Source organism: Prionailurus bengalensis, chromosome X (assembly GCF_016509475.1).
Source record: "Prionailurus bengalensis isolate Pbe53 chromosome X, Fcat_Pben_1.1_paternal_pri, whole genome shotgun sequence".
Taxonomy (NCBI): Eukaryota; Metazoa; Chordata; class Mammalia; order Carnivora; family Felidae; genus Prionailurus; species Prionailurus bengalensis.
In genome coordinates, this window is record NC_057361.1 from 12,248,825 (window position 1) to 12,275,467 (window position 26,643).

A 26,643-nucleotide genomic window follows, 5' to 3' on the forward strand; every position below is an offset into this window, starting at 1 on the left:
TCGAAAGTAGACATTTCTCATAAATCCAGACAGAAAAGGGGCAAAAGAGGAGACAAAAAAACCATCAGCTGACCCTCGGAGCTAGGGGGTGTTGAGAAGCAGGGTTTGTTCAAAATAAAGTAGTGGCGGCTAAAAGCACAGAGAATACTTCTGTCTCCTTTCAAACAAGACAGAGCTGAAGAGCCAAGGCCCAAGAATAGCCAGAAAACAACAAAGGACAGACAAATATGATTTTAAACAGAACAGAATTAATTATTGGAGAATTGGGAGTGTCCTCATGATCAGTACCAGTGATTCCTGGGGAAAATATCGGCGTTACTGGAATGATTTCAGTGGGCACCACAGTTCAGTGAGATCGATGGGCTTTGGGATCCAGCCCACCTGGTTTTAAATACGGTGACTACTACTTTCTAACCATGCGACTCTAGTCAGGTTGCTTTATGTCTGCCATGCAGTAGGGATACTAATAATAATTAGTATCTATTATGTGACAGAAACCAGACTAAGTGCTTTATATACATTACCTCATTTAGTTCCTATTATTAATAGTATGAGGATTATTATGTGCAATATTATAAGGATTTTATTATCCCTGTTTTTCAAATGAAGGAGCTAAGACTCAAATATGTAGAGCAGCTTGTCTTTGAGAATAGAACAAGATTGGTCTCACCAGTAAACTAGAACTCTAATTTAGTCTCCCCAGGATTCACTCAAAACACGTATTTGATTCCTATTGAGTATGTACACTTAAGAACAGCAAAGGGAAACAATTATTAGCTATAACATTCCTGATTTTATGTACATATCTATTTTTAAGACTATTGACTTAATTAAGACTTTACATGAATGTGAAGTTTCAGTATAATGAAAGTGTGTAGGCTGAGCCCCATCCCCTCGTGTGAAAAGCAATATCTGTAGAGACTGAAAAGTATTCCTGTTTACTAATGACCTTATAGGAATAGAAACAAAACCAGAAATAAACCAAGTGAATTTACTCATGACTATGCTCAACTGTGAGCATTAGTTAGGGTTTTATGTCCTGAGTCCTTAACGTGGCTTTGTTACCAAGTACAAGACTATAATCTCCTTGCAGGCAAGGCCCATCCATGTTATCTATGTATGTATCTTCTATGATACATACTAGAGCTCCTATGACAGAGTGGATGGTTGATAAAGGAATAAGACATTTTTTACTTCTTTGGGCCTTGGCCTCTGGAGAGATGAATTTAGATCATTGTTAAGATCCTTTCCAAAGACCCTAACGTTATTACAGTCTATTCATATACAGAATTCATAAACCAATCCTACTATATACACGCAAGTCTGAAATCATGCTGCGTCTGTGACTCTCCTTTTATAGCACAGTCCCAGGTTATATAAAGTTAGGGCTTTTACCTGCTTTTTGATGGTGATGCTAGTAACTTGCATTACTATAGCACTTTCCAGGGTATAAAGCACTTGTGTGTATTCTCTGACTTTGTCTCCTTATAATCATAGCTATTTAAGAAAAATATTATTATCCTCGTTTTCCATATGTCACCTGCTCAAGACCACTCAGCTAGTAAACACCGGGGCCTGAGATCAGAACCCAAAACCAAGAGTACTGAGCCAGTGCTCTTTCTACTAAAGCACACATCACAACTTCATCACCATGATCATTATCACATCCCCATCACCATTACAACCATCACTGTCATCATCATTGCCATCATCATAAAGCTGGCCAGAGATCTAAAACATCTGCTTGTGGGCTGGGGCTAGACACAGATCTAGTACAGACGTCACCATGGAGTATATGCAGTCCATCTTGGACACCTGCCCACCTACCCAGCTGCCTAAGTATCTCCTGAAAGAAAATTAAAAAAAAAAAATCTTTTTCCAACTTTTTTTCCTCCAACAAATCTCTCATTTCCAAAAACTGCTATTCTCAACTAGACGGTAACAGAGAAAGGAGCATCTTCCTCAAATTATTTCCCAAGGAGGTGGCATTGGTGTGTGGAAGCTGGCTGGCATGGGCTTGCCAGAGGTGGTTGTTAAACATTCAGAAATCTCATACTTGATAGGAAATCAACAAATGCTACAAATCAGAGTATTTTTTAGAAAGCTAGTTAACCAGTTCACCACTATTCTAGTAAACAGTAACCCTAATAAGGTCATTTGCCTTTTTTTTTTGTCAGTACTTTAGCTTTATTAACTAGCTGTTAGCCCATAACAATAACAATTGTTGTGGTGTCATTTGCCTTTTAAAATATGTGTTCACTACTAAAGTCCCAAGCAATGAGCCACTGAACTAGAAATTTTTTTTTTTACAGTATCATGGCAATTTCTGGACAGAAAAGAGATCCTTTTTCAGCATCTCTTAGTCACAGAAATGGGGTAAGCTCTGCTTGGATAATAATTACTGTTTATTTAGAGCTTACTATATCCTAGGTACTTCACATACATTTATCTCACCCAATCCTCATGGAAGCCCTGTGAGATATTATCTTCCTACTACAGATGGCAAAACAGTCCCATGGAAATTAGATGACTTGACTGAGGCCTTTTGGCTAAAGGGTATAGCTGGGGTTTGAGTTCACTTAGTTTGGCTTCCAATGACTGTATATGAATAATGAATGTAATGATGTTATTGACCCAGGCAGAAGAATTGCCAAAGCTTTACTTGAAAAATTTCCTCAACAGTAAAGTTAAGTATGTGTATGTCTTAGATGACAGTGGCACTCTTCTCCACAGAAGCAAAATGGTAACTTAGATGACTCTGCAGTTTGTCCTTCTAAGTTTAAGGTCTGTATCACGCAAACCATGTTCATTACTATCCAATGTATGGATTGGATTGTCGGACAAATCTTTGTCTTCCTCAGGACTAAAGGCATTGGGGGCAACTCCTGCTTCTTGCATGATTAGAAAGGGCTATCATGACAATCATCGGGGCTCTTCCCACTTCAAACTGCACCCTCTCCACACCTTCAAAGCAATACTTTGCCCAAGAGAAGCCCACCACAGAGCGTATCAGACTCAAAACACAACAAATCAATTTATATTCAGAAGGCTGTCATAACTGTCCTGACAATATTTGCCAATTAGTGATGCTCTCCAGGTTTACGCAAGAGATTTGTCTATCTGTTTTCCTAGTCTGAACACGAAATGAATTTGCGAAGGCAGGGTTGTGACAACAGTCTCACTTCTCCCAGGCAACAGATTATGACGCTACACACCCAGTGATTATATTACTGCAGAATCCGCTCAGCAGGAAAGAGATAGCAAAGCTGGAAGACCAGCAAATGGCAGGATAATAAAATAATAGAACTAACACTTATTGAGCGCTCGCTGCGGGCCAGGCACCACTCTAAGCACACCACTGCATTAACTCTTTTGACCCCACCACGTTCATTATTTCCAGTACACTGGACTGTCACTCTAGAAGAGTTATCTATGCACAGGCAACAAAGATAGATTTAACCAACTCGACTCTAGCACCACAAACCATATTCCCCTGAGCCTGGTTTCCCTGACTCATTGCCTGTGCTCCCTGATACGCATAGAGTTAATGGATTACATACAAGAGCAGAATCCAGGAGATAAATACTTTGAATCTAAGCAGTCTGAGTCCATTCTTCTAACTCCTATACTATATTGTGCTAGTGAGAAAACTGGGAACCAAGGAGATGAAGCGCATTCACAGAAGTTACGATCCTTAGAAACAATAGGATCACAGCATTCTAGGATTGATACGAAACTTAAAAATATTAAGCGTAAGTATTCAAACATTGCAAGGGAATATTTCTTAAAATTCGAAAAAAACTCAAAACAAATTAACAACTCGTTCCAAGGCTCTCTGCATTACATGCCATGCCAACATGAAGAAAGTTGAGCAAGTACAACTTGATATTAATCTCTGAGTTTAGTTTGGGCACTAGACATAAATCTCCTTTATTCTAGAGCACTTATCATTTGTGAAAAGAAATTTACAAAGGCCAACATTTAAAATGATTCCTTTCTGCTAGCAACTAGAGTGAGACATATGGAAAGGAGTAAACCCCCAGAGAAACATTTAGTTGAACACATACTTGGCCAAACTCATCCCACATGTCTGTGTGGGCATCGACCCTTTTGAAAACCAACGCACGTCCCCATGATTCCCACTTACCTGAATTCCTCTTCCTTGGTATCGGAAGAGAAGGTTTTAGAAGAATCAAATGGCCTAATGAAGAGTAAGGACCCTCTCTGGATCAGAGGTTCTTGTAAACAAATTTATTTTCTCCTTTCATCATGCTGAGAAATCCTATCTCCTCTCCTCCTGTCCCACTGCCTTAGTGACTCTCCCATTGGTCGGCAATTCCGACCAGATTGAAGTAATTGCAATCATTTAGACAGCAAAGTTTGCAGTGCCCCAGAATCCAGATAAATGAACTCAGGGAGTAGGAATCTCTATAAAGTAGTTAAATTGGAAGCCCTCAAATTAAGTGAATTAGAATAACCTGGATATTCATTAAAATACATCCCCTTCACTGATAATAATTTAGAAAGTCTGCAGTAGTGCAAAGGAATCTACAGTTTAACAAATGTTTCAGGTGATTCTGATGCAAGGTGTTGACTCAAAGGCCACTTCTAGGGCCATGGTTCCATGTAATACCATAGGCACTAGAGGGACAAGCAACTACTGAAGGGAGGGAGGTATAAAAGCGCAAAAGTATCTGGGACAAGATGGCAGCTGTAGGCACGAGGCCAAGAAAAGGCAAGCCAAGCTGGGGATGCATGGAAAGAACTGTGGAACTGCTAGCATTTGGAGCTGGAGGACTATTAAAGATTAACCCTGCGTACCCAAGAAATCTGCTTAGCTTTGTATATCCACCTTACAAAATCTTAACACAGATATTAAAATCAATTCTTGATATGAAATATTCATACGGTGTAGAACAAAGAAAAAGACAGTAATGGAAGGAGTCATAGTAAGGGACACTGGACTGTAAAAAGTCTCTAAACACAAGAGCATAGGTGACATTTTGCCAATCACCAATATTTTCAAAGTTTCAGATTTAAGGCATTACCTTCAGCTTGGGGAAAATGCTCTCCTTACTTTCCCAAGTCATGAGGAAATAGGAAAATGCTCTTTAAATCATTCCCTTTTAGTATCTTACCTTCTACGTTGCCGGATTCCTGATAAAATCAATAGCATGACTGCAACTATGACAATGCAAAATATCACACCAAATATAATAATCCAGATGGGCACAGATGGGTCGGTGGGTGGTGCAAGAGTGGAAGGAATTTTTAAAAATTCAAGAGTCTGGTCATTCAAAAAGAAGGCACCGTTGATCCGGTTCCTATTCATTCTAGGATACAACAATGATCAAAAACAAACAAAACAAGAGAGGAAAACAATTAGAAACAGAAGGTCCAGACCCATCTCTCCATGATTATAATTATCTCTAGAAACAGAGCATCCCTGTAGCATGAGACTTGAGGTTGACTAGACAGTTTGATGAGAGGGCAATCGTGCTGTGGTACTTTTCAGAGCAGTGCTGGCTGCTACAGAAAGGCTTGTCTACTGTCCTCCAGTTGTGAATGTCCTAGAAGTAACGGGAAGTCCCGAGCTTAAGTTCTCCCCACCATGTTTGATTTCCTGAAATGTGTGGTGAGTACAGGAATGGAGACATGGTATAGTAGATTTGTTCGGGAAATTCCAAGTGGTTCCATATGACTAAAGTAACAGGTGCTTGAGGAGTCCAAAAGCTAGAAAATTATCAAGGTAAATGAGTTACTCTTCCTGGGGAAAATCTGCATTTTTGGTGGTGGCAGCAGTTAGGGATGGGTTGGTACAAAGACTTATTTGAATGAAACCAAATAAGTGAATTTCTAACTGTAACTTGCAAACTAGGTGAGATTTCTTAGAGATAGTGTATGGCATCTACTGAATTCGCACTAGACAAACTGACTTCATCTACCTCTAGAGCAGCAATGGAAAATACAAATATATGTAAGCCTCATGTGTGACTTCAAATTCTCTAGGAGGTGCAATTTAAGAAAAAGTAAAAAGAAACCAGTGAAATTATTTTAATTTTTCTTTTTAATTTTAAGTAGGCTCCACAACCAACATGGGTCTTGAACTCATGACCCTGAGATCAAGAGTCACATGCTCAATCGACCGAGCCAGCCAGGCACCTGAAATTATTTTAATCATTTTTTTGGCCAATATATCTAGAAAAATATAATTTCAACCTGTAATCAAAATTGAGTTGGTTCACGTTTTATTTTGTACTCGATACTTTACACTTAGGGAATATCTAATCTTGGACTAGCTACGTTTCAAGTGCTCAATAGCCACATTTGGCGGGTGACTACCATTCTGTACAGCTTAAGTCTTGAACCTGACAGTAATGGCTTGAGAATCTCTGCAGACTGGCACCAAGCTATCAGGAAAGACCTCCTTTAGCAAATAAAAATCTATGTTGAGGCATTATTATTCATGAATGTGAAAAAGAATCCCAGCCAGAAAATCTACAGCAGGCGATAATTCCAGTGTAATTTTCTTTTATCAAACTATGGAAAGTTTCCTTTTTCCATAACATATTATTGGTAATCTGGGAACACAAACCTCTCCACATAATAATGAATCCCACAATTAAGGTATAACTCAGAGTAAAATGAGAAGTTACTCTGTATTTCTCATTCTATCTACCTGGTTAGTGAACACTCTGTTGTTCTTTTGCCTCTCAGGCTGATTAGAAGTTCTAGATCAGGGGCACCTGGGTTGGCTGAGTCAGTTGAGCATCCGACTTCGGCTCAAGTCATGATCTCACTGTTAGTGAGTTCGAGCCCTGCATCAGGCTCTGTGCTGACAGCTCAGAGCCTGGAGCCTGCTTTGGATTCTGTGTCTCCCACTCTCTCTGCCCCTCCCTCTCCCCAATTTGTGCTCTGTCTCTCTCTCTTAAAAATAAACATTAAAAGTGCTTTTTAAAAAATTTAAAAAAAATGAAGAAGTTCAATACAGACTAAAACTCCAACCATCACTGAAATCCCCAATAGGTGTCAGTCACCATGGACATCTTCCAGCCAAGATTGGCCTGATAAGGCCAGGCTCTCACGACAGAGCTAAAACAGACATCGTAGAACTGGTGGCTCATTCCCTCACATAATTCCGTAAGTGTGGACACTCTAGTGGAGAGAAAAAACATCACTGGGTGTGATGGCAGCGCACCTGGGTTCAAATCCTCACTTTTTATATTTCTAGTGTGGTGGCCTCAGCAAATCAATTAAAATTAATCTCCCTGGGCCTCAATTCCCTCATTTATAAACCGAGGATAATAATAATAATTACTCAAAAACAATTGGTGTTGATATTAAATGCCACAGATGTGTAGGAACACGCTTTATGAAGCAGGAAGTGTTATGCAAATATTCAGTGGAACTAGCATTATTTTTTCAACTCCACAGATTCTTCAGCCCAAAAATTCCTATCACCTGCCTTCTAGCTACCATCTCCTTGCTCTTCCTGGTATCTTTCTTTCTTGGTATTGTTCCCTTTATTTTCATACAATCCTGGTGAGACCTACGCATTCCCTAACACAAATTCTCATTCTATTGGCCATCCTCACCCCCTAAATAGCTTCTCCTGCTAGGACCTTTGACAGATACTTTCATCCCAAACACTCACTCTTCTCCCTCAGGTTCATGGAAGCCTGCTTTAACTGAAGTAGCTTAATTTCCTTGTGGCCCCCGCAGATCACAGGGAAAGCTTGAATAAAATTCCTTTTCCTGTGAAATACACTGTTCCTAATTCTTATTCCCTAAGGGCTGGGTATTAACAGTAAGTCTTAGGGGCAGAAGTGCAGAAACAATACAGGTCAAACCTTCCTGCTAAAGCAGATTAAATCATTTCGCACTGGTACAGATCAGTAAGGGAACTGGATGACTGTTCACACAAAAACCTTTGGCATTCGATTATATACTCATTATCTTATATGTTAATATTTTACAGAGGGCAAATGAATTCTTTCACTATATATTTCTCCTTGGCGAAGAGCAGAACTTCAGTAACTTGTAAATCCTTTGTTGAGGAGCGCTACTTTGTTTCACTCTTTCTTGTTCGAGAAAGAGTTGATCTCCTGAACTCATTCTTCCAATATACTTTTGCCCAACATTAATCATTTGAGGGATAGAGAGTTTTGACATGCATAAAATGCACAGTGGGTGAAGTAAAAACAAACTGCATCCTTCCTCTTCTTTGAAGTCAAGAACACATTTCAGTTTTGAAAGTTTGTTATGATCACAAGGAGAGGAGGAGACAAACTCTCAGGAAAAAAACGTGTAAAACTTGAAATTGGGTTAAAAAAATACTACTGAGTGTCTGGTGGATACACCTTTCTGGACAATTTACACCTTCTATTTGTCCTTGAGTTATTTTTTTAAGTTTTTATTTATTTATTTTGAGAGAGAGGCAGAGAGAGAGAGGGAGACAGACAATCCCAAGCAGGCTCCACACTGTCAGTGTGGAGCCCAATACAGGGCTCGAACTTGCAGAACCGTGAGATCGTGACCTGAGTTGAAACTGAGTTGGATGTTTAACCAACTGAGCCACCCGGGTGCCCCGGTCTTTGAGTTATTTTGCAAATTTGTAAGTAGTAGAAAACTGACATAATGTAAATTATTTTTGTCCACTTGATTTTCTATGGACTGATTACTATTTTGATTCCTATATATGCATGGTTCCTTGAAAGTCTCCTTTGAACTGTTTTGAACATTTTACTACTAGTTCCCTCATTAATTAATGAGATAATAAAATCTTTAATGGCATTTATTTTTAATTTGTATAAGAGTCATGACTTTGCCTTGTTTTTTCAAAAAGTATCTTTTAAAGGGAAAGGCTGTACATTAATTAAGGAAGGTAGGTCCTTAGAGACCCAAGAAATGAGAATTTTTGTCTTGGTTTTTAAATAAAAATCAAAGGTATGACTGGTTCTTCAAAACACCTTACATTTAATAACTCATTTAATCTCAACAACTCTGAGAGGTACCATAATTATTCCCATTTTACAGATTACAAGAGAATAACAAAGGGGAAGTAATTTATCTGTATTTAAACAGTTAGCAAGAGGCAAAACCAGAAGGATTTGGGCTCCAGAATCCATGTGATGAACCATCATACAATAGTGCCATACAAGGTGTTCTTCACAAAAGAAGACAGTAGTAAACATTCGTGGCTAATATTTAAACCAGGGGTTCTCAGCCACAGCACAACTGACATCTGGTGTTGAATAAGTCTGTTTTGAGGCGCTATCCTGTGTATAATAGAATGTTTATCAGCACCCCAACTTCTGTCTACTCAATGCTGGTAGAACCCCCCCATACACACCCCGCCTCAACCATGACAACAAAAATGTCTCCAGACATTTCCAAATGTTTCCTTGGAAGCAAAATTGTCCTTGGATGAGAACCACTCATCCAAACTGATCACTAAAACAAACTAACGAAATTAAATCTTTGACATATTTATACATAAATCATTGTAAGAAGAGAGAGAATTCTTCAAAATCTATGAAAACAGCAAACTAATCAACAAGTTGATTTACCAGTAGAAGACATATTTAGCGGTGATTACCTTATGGCTGTCTGTACCTCAACAGCAGGAAGGGTGTGATTTTTCAAAGGATCTGTAACCACAAACCAGAATGACACTCGCTGGGTTACATTGCAAACTAGGACGTGGGAAATTCTGCAGATGATGGGGGAAAAAAATACATTGTAAGTAAATAATATCTAATTACATTAGAACATCCACTCTGGTGTTATAACTGTCTGAAAACGTGTCTTAGCTATGAATGAAGTCATTTCTACCATTATGAAGAAATGTCTTATTAAGAAAAAACTAGCATAGAAAATTTCCTTTGTTTGAAAAGCATATATTTAGGGATCATCCGTTAAATAAGGATCTACCAAAATGAAAAAACAAGAAAAATTACACAGTAGAGCATTAAGGATCTTATTCTCGCATCACCCACTAGCTGACAGCACGCAGGCTTCAACACTGGCCTTATTTCTGAGCTACAGGAGCCTTTTGTACTTCCTCATCAAGCTCTTTTTAGTGTCTTCCTCATTCAGCCGTCTAGAGCTTGGGTCCAGACAAATCAGGTGCCACTCTTCATCCAATACTTGCTTCCTCTGTTGACCACGTTTCCCTCCCTCTCCTACTCCAGTACTGGAGCCAACTCAATAAAAGACTTCCAAACTGAAGTGCTATAATCAATTTACCAGCAGCCTTTGAACACTGTTTCTGCAGTTACCTGCTTTCCAACTGTAAATTGGAAATGTGCCTCATTCTACTCTGTAAACACAGATTACCAATAGAAACGACACGAAAGAAATGGCCTAAGTGTTCAGAATGGAGACGACCTATATAGGAATGTATGAAGGGCATAAAGGTTGAAAATCATAGGAGAGTCCACATAAATAAACACTGTCAGTGCTAAAACATAAATCCTGAATGGCTTTCACCATTTTCAGATTGCAAAGGTGACTGACATCAGGTACTATTCAAGAAGAATGAAAGACATATCCGCTTTACTAATAAGTTGACTTCATTTTCCTTAAAAGAGCGAATGCTCTTTAAGGTGTATTATGTTCATTTTCACAATAAAGACAGGGCCATTGTGCCGACTCTCTATAATTTTCGGGACCTGATAGAAACTATTCCATTTTCTCCCTTGCAATGTCACATACAGAAGCCAAGCCCTCTTGGCCCCTCTGCTGGAGCCAAGTGCCTGGGACCAGTGCTGGGAAGTGGGAGGTTCTCCCCCCAACCCCGCCCTCAGCAGCAGGGAACGCCCCACACAGTTGCCACATCCATGGGGCACTGGCCCCACACGGGCACGACCCCGTGCCCAGAGGGCCCCCACGAGTGACCCCACACGCTGTCCTTGTGCCCGATGACAATGATCCTCCTAGCTCTGCGTGCTTCACAACTGCAGACTTCGGGAACCTACAGAAGCCGAATTTCCACCTCAGAGGTCCCGACCCCGCTGCACTGAGATCATGGGCAGCTGCCTGGGCACAGCCATGGCCACGCTGCCACGCCTGGCCCAGAAGCGAGGTTCCCCCTGGCCCAGGCCCACCCGCTGCCGCCCAGGCCCGGATGGGAGCCGTAGCCTCTCCTGGGTCTGCAGCCAGTCTGCCCCCACTGTGCCATCCTGCTGGGACCATGTCAGAATCTGGAGGACGATGGTCCCCAAGGCCTAGAGAAGCTTTCACCGCAAGCCACCCCTCCAGATATTCATGGGGTTGGATTTTTCTAGTGATCACAAGAGTTTGATGAAATGGCTGGGGAATGCCCAGAACCCCACACACAGTTGGAGCCTGGTGACCATCGAACTCACTCCTGTGGAGCACAGGGGAGATTCTACAGTTGTCCGCCTATCCAGGAGCCCCTGGGCCCTATGTCAAGGAGGCCCCGCCGAGGGCCCCTAGCCAATGTAATAAATCAAAAAAAAGAATCTCAGCACCTCTCTGCTTTGAACCTTCCAGGCCAAGGTAGAGAGGCAGAGACCGGGGGCCAGGCCATCCTCCTTCAGGCCTGTATGGAGAGACAGAGTGGTCCCTTCCTTTGTGCCTGGGCCTGGGCCTCTGAGGTGAGGCCTCTGCTCCTGGTGCAGCAGGGCCCCAGAGGACACCGACCCGGGCCTACCTGCCTCAAGGACACAGCACCGTGGCCTGGGCTGCCGAGCAGATCAGTACTCCCCAGGGCCTGGGACTCCCGCAGCCTGATGTCTCCGCTGTATCCTGAGTCAGAGCCCTGCCACCTCCACCTCCTGAGACTCAAACCCACAGTTGTTTCACTCTGCCCTACCCCCACATGGGTCCCTGACACCCCCAGTCAGCCCTCTCCCCCGCAGCTGGCGGCTCCACCAAGCCCCCAGACCCACTCCCTTGACCCTGCAGAGCCCACACTGAAAAAGCTCTCCAGCTACCCAAACCTCTGCCTTCCTTGTGCCCACCCAGTCCTCCTACCTGTTCCCACACTCATCAGGAAGGCATGCTTCTCCCCTACTTCCCCACTTTGTGAAGTGAAAATGGCGTTCTTGTTTTAGATAAAAATAATAGACAACTTTATGATCACAGAGAATGTCATTGTCTTTCTTTCAGATGTACATGTTAGGATTGCATCTACACTGTGAATTCACCTTGGCCCTGTAACATCTGGGACCAGATAATTCTTGTTGTTTATTGGGTGCTGCTGTCCTCTCCATTATAGGGTTTGAGCAGAATCCCTGGCCTCTGTCCCCGAGGGGCCAGCAGCATACACACATTGTGAAAATAAAAAACTGTCTCCAATCATTGCCAAATATTCCGGGGCGGGGCAGGGCTGGGGGGAATCACTCAAAAACAAAGACAAAACCACTGGCAGAGAATCTCTGAGGGACAGTGACCTCTACTGGAAGAAACAGCCAAGTTTGGTCTCCCAATATGTGCTATGTTAAAACACAGCAAAGACAGAGACAACAGACTGAAGTGGTACATGCTTGGAAAAAACGTCCCCCAATTTCGTAGCATGCTGTGGTGTGAATGATTCAAAGGCTGGGCCCATGAATCATCAGAAAATGCAAATTAAAAAAAATAAGCTACTCATTTAAGTGCCTCAGGTTGGCAAAAATGAAAATGCTAAATAATACGAAATGCCGGTAAAGACGCAGAGAATCAGCATCCGAGGCAGTGCTGTGGGTGTGAACGCATCCAACCAGTCTGCGGTGGCACTTGAGAGTGTGTCCTGGAGCATAGTGTGCCTCCCAGGAACTCTTTTGCACACACACCCCCCCACACACACACACAGATTGGCGAGGATGTTCTCCCCAGCACTCTTTGTCAGAGCAGACAACTGGATAACCTAAATGCCCACCAGTAGGGGATGATAAAGTAAATGCGCTACATTCTGTCAAGGGAAGACTGTTCCACGAACTCAAGGAAAGAAACAGCCCAAGGATTCTCCACTCCTGGGCTACCAGGCCACATAATTCTGTGCAGGGCAGGGTGTTTAGCAGCACACCCAGCCCCCATCGCCCACAGATCAACAGGCCCGCCTCCGGTGGTGACAATCAAAATCACCTCCAGGCATTGCCAAATATCCCCCGAGGGCCAAAAATCACCCCCAGTTGGAAATCACTGAACTAGAGCTACATGTCTTACAACACGTTGCATTGCAGAAATACACTGGTGAATGAAAAGATGGGGAGTGGGATATTCTGTATAGCACATGCCATTGATATAATTTAAGCAAATGCAAAGGAATATTGCTGGGAACAGGGGAGGCCAAAAAGTGGATAAGAGGTCACCTGGACACTTTGCCTATATTGTTCTTTCCATCTAAAGCCTCTTTAATTACTGTTCAAACATGAATTTCATGGCATTCCCCCTTCAGAGTCAGAGAATGTGCTGTAAACAAGGCAAAGTTCCTTCTCCTGTGCTACCTAAATGGGGTCAGTACCCTACCCACATAGGAAGCACTTATAAAAATGCTCCAAAGTGTCACGGTCTTGAAAAGTAAGGCTGACCAAGGTCATGAAAACCAAAGGAAGATACAGAAACTGTCTCCATCACTACAGTGATCACTACAGAGGCATAGATTCTGGAACATAAGAAGGACATTAGTCGAAAAGGGAAGAGGGTCTGAAAATTCCATAGTTTAGTGACATTGAACCAATGATAGTTTCTTAGTTTTGATATATCTATCACAGTTATTTAACATGATAGTATCAGGGAAACGGGGGAAGAGTCTAGAGCAGAGTTTCTCAAAGTCGGAACTATTAACATTTTAGGCTGGATGAGTCTTACTTATGGGAGGCTGTGTATTCTTCTGGAGGATGTATAGCACATCCTCGGCCTCTACACGTTCAAGGCCGGTGTTGCTTGTGGGAGGCTGTCTATTCTGGAGGACGTATGGCACATCCTTGGCCTCTACATGTTCGAGGCCAGTGGCATATGCAGTTGTGAAAAGCAAAATACCTCCAGGCACTTCTAAATATCCTTGGGCACAGTGGCGGGATGAAATCCCCCCAGGTTGAGGACCACTGATACATAGGATCTCTCTAGATTTTCTCTGCAAGTCTTTTGTAAATACATATATTTTTTCCTTTTACATACACACATACAGGAGCAAAGCCGTTATTTTAAAGTTGCCAGGGCACAGTAAAATGATCTATAAGAATAAGACAAGGCAGTGGATCAATAATAGTTTTTACTATTTTCCTTGATGAGGAGATAATAGATGCAAATGTACTTTGAAAATGAAAAGAGTCACATTCAAATGCAAGACACTGGCATCCATCGGCATAAGGGTGGTCTTAATTATGTAAAATGTCTGGACGTGAGTTCCGTTACGTGTTCACACGTCTCAAGGATTTATCAGGGAGCCTCCAAGTGTGCTGGAGTCCTAAGAAGCACCGTTTCCATCACTTCTCGAAGATGGGTGTGAGCGCAAAGGGGAATCGTTTTAGCTGCCGAGGGTCCTCAACTAAAGAACACTAAGTATCCCACCCACATGGTGGTTCCTCCAGTAAAAGAAGACTAGGGTTTTTAGCAAGCAAAAGTAACCCTGTGCTCAATAAATACCAACCACAGAAATACAATTGCTGAGAAGTGTTGATATTTTTGTTCAGATCCAGGCAGTGAAGCGGGAATGAGTAAGGGCACGCCCTAAAGTAGCAAGGTTGTGGGCAAAGGCCAGGGAAAAGCACGCCCTGCTTCTGGAGAAGGTTGTAGAAGAAGGCAGAGAAACACCCGTGGGCTGGGGTGGCCTCCTTATTTGGATGATGCTTGCAGAAATGAACTGTGATGTCTTGGTTCCCCCAAGAGTAAGAAAGTGAGGCCCAAGAAGAGAAAACCCAGGCAGTGCACAGCTACTGCCACTATGGCCATCGACACCATGGCCATCAGGGGAGTCTCCACGAGGATGGAAGAAGAGCAGAAATGGGTGGCTGAGCACTGGTTTCCTGTGTCCACTGTACCCTAAGAGACAGGCCTGTGGCTTAGGCCTGGATGGTAAGCATGCTTCACTCACTCACAAATGTGTACCGAAAACAGGCGTAGATTAGCCAATATGGTCAGGGATGGTGAGGAAAAGAGTTCCTGCTGCAAGGGCTCTTAGATTCCATGACCCTTCTCATAAGTGCCAGGTGCAGGAGTTTAGTGGCAAGACCCTTGAACACCAAGGTCACGGTGTCTTGAACCAGTGAGAAGATTAAAAACCAAAGTAGAGGCCAATACTTCCCGAGATGTCTGAGTTGACTCCGAAGATTCCATACCCCATCTAAGAATGGACCCAGGACGGCCGGGAGGGCAAAGGGCTTCTAGATTTCATGTGGTTTGTCCACAGTCTGTGTCAGGAGGTTCTCTAATCCCTGTCCTGATATGAACTTCATTGTGTCCAGGCAAAGAACACCCTCTTTAATTTTATCAGCTGCGGGGTCACCTGGGACACTATCTAAAATACTCAGTTTGTCTGCAGCACAAGCCTTCTCCGGGCCCTGGGACAGGAGGGCAAGGCCCAAGTCTGTGCTGTGCTGCGAGCCCCTGTGTTCCTGCGGTGTGGCCCGAGTAGGCACTCAGTGAGTGAGTGAGAAATGGGGGGATGAATTAATGGAATGGAGAAATGAACTCCATTGTTTCTATGATATTGTGAGAGACAAACTGGGAAAGTAAATTGAGCCAAGACCAAATGGAAAGGGGGGAATGAAAGGAGGGAGGTTACTTCCCCAAAACTTTGTTTACACAACCACAGATACTCAGACAACACAATAGTAGCCGAGCTCTCTCGCATAAGAAGACTCCTGATACGGTGTAGATAGGGGTAGCCGAGAGGAAGTGTAACTGTGAGCGAAGCTGGTAGTAAAATGGAAGTAACATGAAGACTGGTCCTACAGACTTCAGTAGTAATGTCCTTAGCGACCAAAGGATACAAATTCCTCCCATTCTGGCTTATGTACCACGGATGTGGCTTCTCCCTGGCCTTGCTCCAAATGTGACCACATGGAACGTCCTCGAAGATTTACACAAAACGAAACTCTAATCAGACAACAAGCACCTAGTGAGCTAAGCACGTCTTTGTAAAGTTTATTTTGATGTATTAAGTAAACTGAAATGCCTACGTCTTAAGAGTTCTCGTCACAAGAAACAAATGCTGAAAGTATGTATAATGATAGATGTTAACTAGATTTCTTGTGGCGATCGTTTTGCGACATACACAAATATTGCATCGTTATGTTGTCTGCCAATGACTAATCCAATGTGGTAGGTCCATTATACTTCAATGTAAAAACTAATTACTAGACTCAAATGCCAGGAGCACAACTAAAGGGAAATGCTACATTTTTGAAATTGTAAATATAGATGGGTTTGCTGGAATTATTGGAATTTGCTTCAATAATCACTTTGCCCAACTCTCTTCTGAAGTAATAACATTTACATATACCCTAATGGCTTCTCAAGCAAATCCTGAAAAGGTAAAAATGTGCACTCCCTTTCCTCAAGTGTGGAAAGCCTTGGTTTTATACTAATCCTCTACGATTTGGCTCCCCTGCCATTTCTCCTCAATGGCGCCAGACAGGGCCACCTGCATCCAAGGGGTGGTAAGAATCAGGCCTCTTGTTTCTGGAAACCAAAGGCCTAAATAGGAGCTGGGCTGCTGTTTTATAAGCACAAGACCATTAATCCCCTTACCGTGGACACAACAGCACGTTGTTCCTTTTTAGATCACAAGACTTGTCCTTGAATAACTAGGCAGAGGGAGAAATTCATTCCGTGCTCTACACCGTGAAAATCGGAAAGAAAACGGCATGCCTGAGGTAGACTTCTCCCTCTGTTGCTCCAAATGATACATTATCCTAAAAGCCAATAAATATTTAAGCAAACTGGGCAGGTAAATGTCCCAGCTGACTTGGGAATTAGACTAGAGTTTAACCTTGGATTATATTTCTCCAGAAAATGCCTTCAAACATTTAAGTTCTTCTGTGAAACTATTTTAGTAAATCTGGCCTAAACCTTACTGTAATCACTTGAAAACATCTAGCTGCCATCTTCTTCAAATTCACGAGAAATCTTCACACAGTCTGATCTAATGAACCCAGAACTTTCTACCTTTGAAATTTCTCCATACATCTTCTATTCTGCCTTGAAGAGCATCCAGGAAGTAGCAAGAAAAGCAAGATATCAAGATTTAAGTAATGACTTTGAAGGAACTGTCTTGTTTTGGTCACATTCAGTCCACCTGCCTACCACTTCTCCCACGCCCTGCTTCCTCAATGTGGGCGCTATGCTGTGTGGGACCTGGTTTCATCCATCAACTTAATGTCAGGGCCGAGCACCCAGTAGACTTGAGTAGAGCCTCCTCAACTCTACGGATTCCAACACAGCCATGCAGTTCACAGGCTGGCCTCAGTAGACCTCGGGGCAGAACAGGTTTCTGTTTCTCACCCCTCTGCCTTTCCCTGCCCTGTCAGCTCTGCCTCCTTCTTCCTTGACAGCATCTGAAGCAAATGGTGTAGCTTTCCAGTCACTTCTCCTTATTAAAAAGATCAGGGTAGGTGAATCAAAACTCGGATCAAAACGGTCTTCCTGCCTGACACACAGCTTCTCTCCGTCCAGCAGTGCTGACCTGAGTGGAGTGCACCACTGATGTAGTCTCTGTGCACACTTACCTCCCCACCCCACCCCCTGCACGTGTCCCTTCCGCCCCCCACCTGCTTCATCCTGCTCATTTAGGGATGGAAAGGGAGACGGGAGAGGGCTGCGGGCACGAGGGACGGAAACAGCAGAGTTCTCTGTCCTTAGCCAGGGCTCTCTATGGGTCCCTCTGGCTGTTCACCGTTCGGGGTCCTCCGTTGAGGTGGCTTCCTCGCGTTCTCCATTCAGAGCGCCTTGCGGGGCCCCCGGGGAGCTGTCCGGGGACCTGTCTGGGGACCTTTGCACCGCATCTTCCCCAAACGCAGGTGACGCACTCTGATCAACTTCCTCCATCCCCCCTCTGCTCGGCCTCCAGTGGTGCACTGCCAGCCTTGACCCCCTGCCTCCTCCTGCCCTGAGGTTGGTTCTCAGCCCCAAAGCCAGGGACTCCATCCAGCTCCCTCCCGCAGCCTCTGCTTGCTCCCGGGAATCCATTCAAGGGCAGACCGCTTGCAGAGCCGTCCTCTCCCACCCAATGACAGGAGCTCCAGCCCGCCTTCCACCTTGAGACTTCTCCAGCTACAAGGCAGGCCTCAGTGACTGGCTTCACCATCATGCACGTGGGGGAGCATCTGACAGGAAATCATATGCCGGTCTCTCCTCTACAGACAACTCCACTCTCGGTGAGCAGTTCTCTACCTGACTCGAGGTAGACAGGGACACAAGCAAGGGTAACACTCAAAGCACATACTCGCTAGTGTGGCATGGGCACCACCTCATCTGAATGGGTCCAGTGGTCAGCACCCCACGTGGCTGCATGGTGTGTACGTGCTGGAACCCACTCCTGCCTGTTCCTGTCCCGTGGGGGAGGGAGTGGAAATGTCACAGCCTCTCTGCAGGCCCGCACCCCCTGCCTCTCTGACCCTCTAGCCTTCTCTCCCACTGCCTGCTGGGGTTGGGTGAGGGTGACTGGACCCGTTCAGTGTCCTACCAGTCCTGTGTGAACGCCGCCAGGACCTCTCTCTAGGAAAAACCTCCTCTTGCATAGTCAGTCAAGGTCATGCTGGATCAAGGATATATCGATCGTAGGTTTCCAAATATGCAAAAGCATCCTCAGGACATACTGAGCTCTGTGTCACAGGAGGCGGTCAAGCTGGATACAAGAGATATCGTAGCCAGGACCGGATAACAGGTGGAATGAAAATGAGGGTATCCATTATTCTGATTATTATTTGATTATCTTTAGTGAGCTACTTTGTACATTTTCAATTCTGTACATCTCAGCATCTTCAAGTTTTCTGCAATATTCATAAAATAAGCAACGAGGAAAAATAAGTAAATAAGTAGTGAATGTCGCAGATCTGGATCCCTGAAGCCATCCCGGAAATGGGCATTTGCCACTGGAGGGGTCTGCTAGGGCGGCTGTAACAAATACTATAGACTGTGTGGCTTAAGCCACAGAAATGTATTTTCTTACAATTCTGGACGCTAGAAGTCTCAGATCAGGGTGTGGTCAGGGTTGATTTCTTCTGGGGCTTCTTCCTTTGGCTTGTGGATGGCTGCCCTCTCCCGTCTTACCTGGGCTTTCCTCTGTGCACACCTGTGTCCTAATCTCTTCTTCTAAGGACACCATTCGTAGTGGATTAAAGCCCACCTATAGGACCTCATCTTACATTAATTACCTCTTTAAGGACCCTATCTCCAAATACAATCACATTCTGAGCTATGAGGGGTTAGGACTTGAACGCATGAATTTTTTTTTTGGGGGGGGGACACAATTCATCCCATAGCAGCTCCCCTGCAGAATTTATTTTGTCCCTCGCTGGCACCAAAAGGCCTCTCTAAGGCAGAAGAGTTAAAACCTGACCCGGTAGCCGGGCTACTGGTGTCTTCCATCCTGCCACCACACTCTCGAGAGGCAGACTCTCTGCAAAGTTGTTTTCAATCCTGTCTTGCATTTTGTGCTGCCCTTTCCCACAGCGGCAGCCCGTTCACGTAAGGATGCAGCCTTCTTTAAGGCAGTGCATGTAGAATGGGGCTCAGCTACTGAATTGCATCTTAAACACCTCCTGGTTCATTAAGCAGCCCTCATCACTCAGCCTCCCGACAGCAGTACTGCTGGCTCTCACACTGCCTGTGCTTTTACAGGAAAAAATTTGTTGACCCCTGATAAAGTTTTGCACTTTTTCACTTGTTTAAAGGACACTGGCAACAAAGGCTTCCATATATCTGTGCACCCAATTCCAAGTGAAACATGTTTGCAAGTCAACGAGATCAGATATTCACAGATGTATACAATGCCCTAAGTTCATAAAGAAAAATTCAAAAATGAATTCTTCAAAATTCATCTAAAATGTTACATGTTTAAATTAACTATTTGAAACGATGGGAAACATCTGGTTTAATGTAGTCATTTACAAAGTTTAACATAGGCACCCAGAGGAAGTAACGATACCATGAACACAACAATGTGTAAAACCTGCTGAACAAGAAAAGGAAAGGATAAAGAGACTATTTGCAGGGGTTGGGGGTTGCATTGTAAGATGATCGGGGGAGGGGGGGTTCTTATATTTTTCCTTTTCAAATTTCTGCAAAGCAATCACCTCATTTTCTTGAAAAAGGTTATGATAAACAACTGTGGAAAGAGTGCTGCAGCTTAAAAGGCAGATGATAAACACAAAAATATATGTTTTTCTGCAACTCTATAAAATAGGAGTAGAGTTCACTTTGGACACAATTTTCTTTTCCCCTATACCTCCTTTTTCTAATTTTTTGAATCATGTGAATATATTACCTATTTTTAAATATTTATGTGTACGTGTGTACACACAAATACATGTATCATATGTTTACTTTGCTCCCTCAAATTCTATTCTTCTGTTTCCTTCTTCATAGTCACAGTCCATGCATAATATATTGTGGGTTTCAGGTATGCCAATTAATAATGATCCTATTTGTCAGGTTCTGAATCATTACGGAATTTAGACAAAAGAATAAAGCAGCTAGGAGACCAAAATGAAAGGCCAGGTTGGAGGACACAGCTTTAATCAGCAGGAAAATTTTCTTCCTAATTAAAAAAAAAATCCTGAATGGAGATAAATTCATGTACAGTGTCCCATGTAGAGCTGAACTAGGGCACCCATCGCACATACAGGAGTAATATGCAAGATATTTAACACCCTATATGATATGGCACCTACCAACAGCAACAGTCCTCATCTGTAAACAGCACATACACCTGTAAGGCTGTACAGAACATACAGGTATATGTGCCTGCCCATGCAGGGCCTAATTCTGGACTCAGTGTAGGGAGTAGCACAGAAAACCACCTGCTGTCTAAGGGCAAGCCAGGTCCTAAAGAGAAGGGAGCCACAGACAGCTTCTCCTTCCAGCTCACCGATTGGGTCAGGCTTTTCTCCTCTTGAGGGGAAGAAGGAGAGAGGGAGTAGACAGAAACCAGGAGTGTTACCAGCATCACAAATAGACATGAAAGGAAACATCACAAATACAGAAGAATAGAAAAAATGTAAAACTGTTAACACTTGTACTAAAGCTTCGAAGAAAATAACCAAGGTGCTATGACAGATATCAACAGTGGAATGAACCTATACATATTTATTTCCAAAATGAGTGCTATGGACTGATTTGTTCCCCTTCCCCAAAATTCCTATGTTGAAGCCTGAACCCATCCCCCCCATGTGACTGTATTTGGAGATGGGGCCAGTGACGAGATAATTACAGTTAAATATGGTCATAAGGGTGCAACCTTGATGGGAGTAGTGTCCTCATTAGAAGCGACACCTGAGAACTCACTCTCCGCCCCCTTCCAATGCCCCCTCAACAGAGGTCACATGAGAACAAAGTTCTAGTGGCATCTGTTAGGCAAGAGAAGAGGACTTGGAATGAGATCTATCTTGCCAGCACCTTGATCTTGGCCTTGCAGCCTCCAGAACTGTCTGGCATTTAAGCCACCACTGGGTGTGGTATTTTGTTATGGCAGCCCTAGCAAACTAATACGATGACAGTAGAGTTTTTTTTCTTCCTTCCTTCCTTCCTTTCTTGCTATCTATCCATCTACAAGAGAAATTATATGTATACAGTAGGAATGTATAAAAAGCTTATGACATATGACTACCTCTAGAAGTTTTTATCATCATAGCACCTATTGAACAAAGAGCATCGTTGGAACATGATATAAACTGTAAGGTGAGCTAGATTACAAAAGTTTTTTTAATGTTAAAATAGAGATCCTTTTCAAAAATGAAGTTAAATAATTACTTTCCAGATAGAATTTGGAATTAATGCATGCCTCAAATACTACTGCAAATAACCAATTAAGATTTTTTACTGTGTACTTACTCTGTCGTTTCTCTGTTGGGAACTTTCCTCATGGAGAAAGCCACCATTGCTTTGAAGAGATATTCCTCATTTGTATCCCAGGCATACTAAGAGAGAAGTAAAACAGAAAATGTAAAAAGGCATAGGATGAAAAATGGTCCATTGCAATTTCATTGTGGCCACCGTGGTATTAATCAGTGCCTGCCTCTCTCTCTCTCCCCCACCCCCATCTTACTCATACACTAAAGACTGGAGACCAAGATAAATCATATCACAATAATGTTCAGGATAGGCTTTCTTGGACATTCTATCATTCCAAGTGTGGTGTATTTTCCATTGCATCATCTTCTTCACAATCTGCAGTATTAGTAACCCGTCAACAAATAGTCCATTTGGACATCCCATCCTGGACATTTACAGGACATATACATCATTCCTCCCTTTCTCTCTTCCCTCATAAACTGACTACTTCTCTTAGCTTCCTTTCCTTTACTAACATTGGTACAATTTTTCTTTCCATTTTCTTAGCTGGAAACTTGAGTGTGTGCGCATATAATGGATTGAACTGTGCCCCCGCAAAATGTATATGTTGAAGTCCTAACCCCCAGTACCTCAGAATGTAACCATATTTGGAGACAGTGTCTTTAGAGATGACTAAGTTTAAATGAGGCCATTAGGGTAGACCCTAATCTAGTATGACTGGTGTCCTGGCAAGAACAGGAAATTTGGACACAGCCATATACAGAGGGAAGACAGCAATCTATAAGCCAAAGGCAGAGGCCTAGAACAGATCCTTCTCTCATAGCCCTCAGAAAGAACCAACCCTGCTGAGACCCTGATCTTGGACTTCTAGCCTCCAGTACGAAGAGAAAATAATTTTCTGTTGTCTAAGCCACCCAGTTCATGGCACTTTGTTAAAGCAGCCCTAGTGAACTGATGTGGCTAACCACATATTTGCGGTGAGTAATCAAGTACGAATGGAGAAAGTCACAAAACAGGGTTTGTTGGTTTAACTCTAAGTTCATGATGTCCTACTCCCAAATTGCCTGGGAATCCCTTAGGTTTCTCCATCAGTTTTCTCTCTAGCTTTGCGCACTGGCAGTATCATAGCCAATGAGGTTTATCCGAGGCGCGATTATTGCTAATTGAAAACTTTTCCCAGTTTCTCTCTCTCTCGTGGTTCACAGTGACTATCTTGGACCTCTTTCGGCTCCCCTTGCACCAAACTCAGCGCTTTCCCTCACACCTCACACTCACACAGATGTTCTTATCTCCTAATTTACAGATATATACTCAAGTCATCAATTTAAACTCCCCCGTTTTTCTGACACCAAATAAAAAACTCCCGCTATAGACATACATGCTATCCACCTCCTCCTCCGAAAGGCCGGATGTGGTGTTTCTCCTCCCATCAGTGGCCACTGCATCCACTTCTACTAGGAACACTTCCCTCTGCACTTCTCAGGATCTGAAAGATAACCGTTTCCCCTCTCCTCTGTCCACTGGATTCTGACTTTTAACAATGCTCAAGCCTCCCCATTACAACAACACCAGAACCAAATTACTTTACTCAATCGTTCTCCCTCCACCTACTGGTGTCTCTCTCCTGCCCTTCACAGCCAACACTCTCAAAGGAATCGTCATACTCACGTCTTTACGTGCTCACCGTCCACTTATTCTCAACTCCCTCCATCAGCTGCTTTCCAGTTGCACCACTCCACAAAAAGGCTCTCTAAAGTTACCAGTGGCCTCCACATGACGCAGCATGATGAGAGGCCTTCAGCCTCAGCTTGCTCAGCCTGTCAACAGCATCTGACACTCCTGAACACTTCCTTCAACTTGAAGCACTCTCTTCCCTTTTGCAATGCTCATTCTGCTTTTCCTCCTGCCCCTCTGCCCCTTTGGCGGGTTTACCGTTTTCTGCAAAGGCTCCAAGTTTTAGAGAACCTCAAAGCTCTATGCTGGACCTTCTCCTCTTGTCATTCTGTACTTTCTCCCTCAGACTGTCATCTAGTCCAGGCTTCCACTGTCACCGAAATGCAAATGGCCCAGGAATGTAGATCTCAAGTCCACTCTGTCCTTGCCTATTCATCAATAATACCTCAAACTCAACAAATTCAAAATTAAAGCTATGATTTTCTTGTCTGCACCTGGTTTCCTGACTCATAGGTGGGTCATCATCTGCTCAGTTGCATAATTAGAAACTAAAGCTTCATCCTTGACTCCTTCTCCATTCCTCTTTTCTACTCTCATCCCCTCCACTCTGCCTTCCACACTGTGGCCACTGTCTTCCAAACACTAATTCTACCAAAACATCTCTTCCATAAAACCCTCACTTGCTTTAAAGATAATAGCGAAGTTTCCTAACGCAGTCCACACATTCTTCAGCCTGATCTCTCCTTCTTGCCCAAGCCCATCACATGCCATGCTCTACTCCACTGCTACAGCTGCCGATGCCCCAGCCTTCCTTCCATCCCCCACTCTCACCAAGTTCCTTCCTGTAACAAGCCTTTGTGTGTGCTGTTCCTTCTGCCTTTTTTCCTTTTATTCTCTGGCTCACCTGCACTCATGCTTTAGACCTCACAGCAAGTGCCGAGCACTAACGCCCCTGACAAGGCCAAAGCTCCCATGTGCTTCTCCTCCCTGCTATACTTGTCAAGCCTACACATTTCCATTTCATTTACTGAATGTTTGATGGACAACCAATCCTCCCAACAGCGTAAGTGCCACGAGGGCAGAGACAGGTCTGATTTATCTGCCATTGTGTCCCCAGCATTCACCATGGGGCCTGCCTCAGAGGACCCTGGGATAAGCAACCGACAATCTACTCTCTGTGGTAGAGAGAGTCAATTTTACAGTCAGACTGCCTGGGTTCAAATCTCACCTCTGTCACTTGCTGACTTGAGATCTTGGGCACGTCGCTTCATTTTTTATACCTCGGCTTTCTCATTTACCCAGTGACAACAGGATGCCCGTACTACCTTTCTCAGAGGGTTGTTGTGAGCACTACGTGAACTGATGTGAGTCAAGTGGTCAGAAGGGCCCCCGCTGGAAACTAAACTAAATCCTCAATAAATGCTGCCTGTTACAATGACCATTTCTCACTGGGTGAATAAAATAATATATTGGTGAACTAGTCCGCAAACAGAATACGTACCTCTAAGTACCTGTAGCATTCTTTGATTGCTTCTACCCTGACACATCTTAATATCACCTTCTATTGGGGAAAATTTTCACAGACCACACGGGGATACTAAAACTAGAATTACACGAATCATCTTATTAATTCGACAGGCTTTATTGCACTTACAGTAACCTGAGCCTAATGAGTATTTTTTAACTTCAATTTCATAAGCACATATTTCATGGTGTTACTTTGATATTTGAGAGGAACTGAAGAAACTGCACATTAGAATTAGAAAATTCGGGGGCTATGAAACATCTTATATGGGTGGAACCATGCCATCTTTTCAATGACTAGAAAACTGAGGCTCAGAAAATTCAGATGACCATAATGGTGAGGAGCAGAGCCCAAACCAGACCTGAGGGCCTGACTGGGACCCCTTTGCTCCACAGCTTGATTAAAATGTTCAAGTTTGCACAGTTGTTTTGTGTAATACAAAATCTCACAGATTTTCTAGCAGATTTCTAGCACTGAAGATTCAATACCTTAGGCAAAATCATTTTTTAGTAATTTCTATTTTACTATTTTTTTTACTTTAACACAGTATCAGATTTGAGGTCTTTCAAATTAATCTATATAACAAGTTTAACATAACTATACAGAGAGGCTCATTACAAGAGAAAGTAGTGTTATTAGCAAACAAAATGAAAAATGAACACACAGTTTCTCCACTTACTGCGTTATCTCCCAGAGCTGTTCTGATACTAAGTCTTACTTTAAAAGCATTTTCTCCATCTGCCAAAAAGAAAAAAAAAGAGCAGCATTTGATGATAAAAATCTGCCAAAACAGAAGACCAAACGTTTAACCAACTCAAATCAACACAATGCTGAACTTCAGTGAAATCGCCCCAAATACTCCTGAGAGTTTAACTACAATCACCTTACAGGGTTTAAAATTTTCTTTCAAACTCATAAAACAGTCATAGTCTCAACTTTCAGGCCACAACACGTCTGCAGATTTAGAAAAATAAAGAGGTCTTTGTTGTCAATCATTTAGAAAACTGTTAATCTATTTTTAAGTTTCAAGGCTACATACCTGGTTGACAGAGTTCAGCATGAATAGCAGTCACCAGAAAAAAGAGCAGGCACAACATTCTTTCAGAGTGTAAAACACAAGGCAAATGCAGGGATAAATATCCACCCTCCACTTAAAGCTGCCTTAGCCATTCTGTGACCCGGATTAGAATATTAGAGAAACAATCAAGCCACCACCTACAAGATTTAATGATTAAACCGCATTATTTGGGTTAATACTTAGATAGAAGCAGCCCATCTCCTGTCAGTTATTTACGAAAATCTGTTTGGAAAACAGATTAGCTGTCTTTTCTGAACTCTGGGTTTCCTCTGCTGACTCAAAGTCAGAATCCTCCCCTGCCCTTTCTGTCGTTGTCTGGCTAAGTGCACTGTGGACATTTTCCTTGGCCTCAACTTTCTATCTTGTCAGGGCTGAAGTAGCTGGCTCATAGATAGGCTATCCT

General features: G+C 43.1%; 1 protein-coding gene and 1 pseudogene across 1 annotated transcript in view; one reads left to right on the forward strand and one right to left on the reverse strand.

Annotated features, from left to right (window-relative positions):
• CLTRN (collectrin, amino acid transport regulator) overlaps positions 1-26,364 on the reverse strand; it is a 31,672-nt gene extending 5,308 nt beyond the window's left edge. The window contains exons 1-5 of the mRNA XM_043570178.1: positions 26,202-26,364; positions 25,842-25,900; positions 22,003-22,088; positions 9,599-9,712; positions 5,139-5,333 (exon numbers count right to left, since the gene is read on the reverse strand). Coding sequence (XP_043426113.1) covers positions 5,139-5,333; positions 9,599-9,712; positions 22,003-22,088; positions 25,842-25,900; positions 26,202-26,259 — 512 coding nt within the window. The 5' untranslated portion in view covers positions 26,260-26,364. The remainder of the gene's footprint in view (positions 1-5,138; positions 5,334-9,598; positions 9,713-22,002; positions 22,089-25,841; positions 25,901-26,201) is intronic.
• LOC122478175 lies at positions 23,066-23,149 on the forward strand (annotated as a pseudogene).
• Positions 26,365-26,643: the final 279 nt, after the last annotated feature.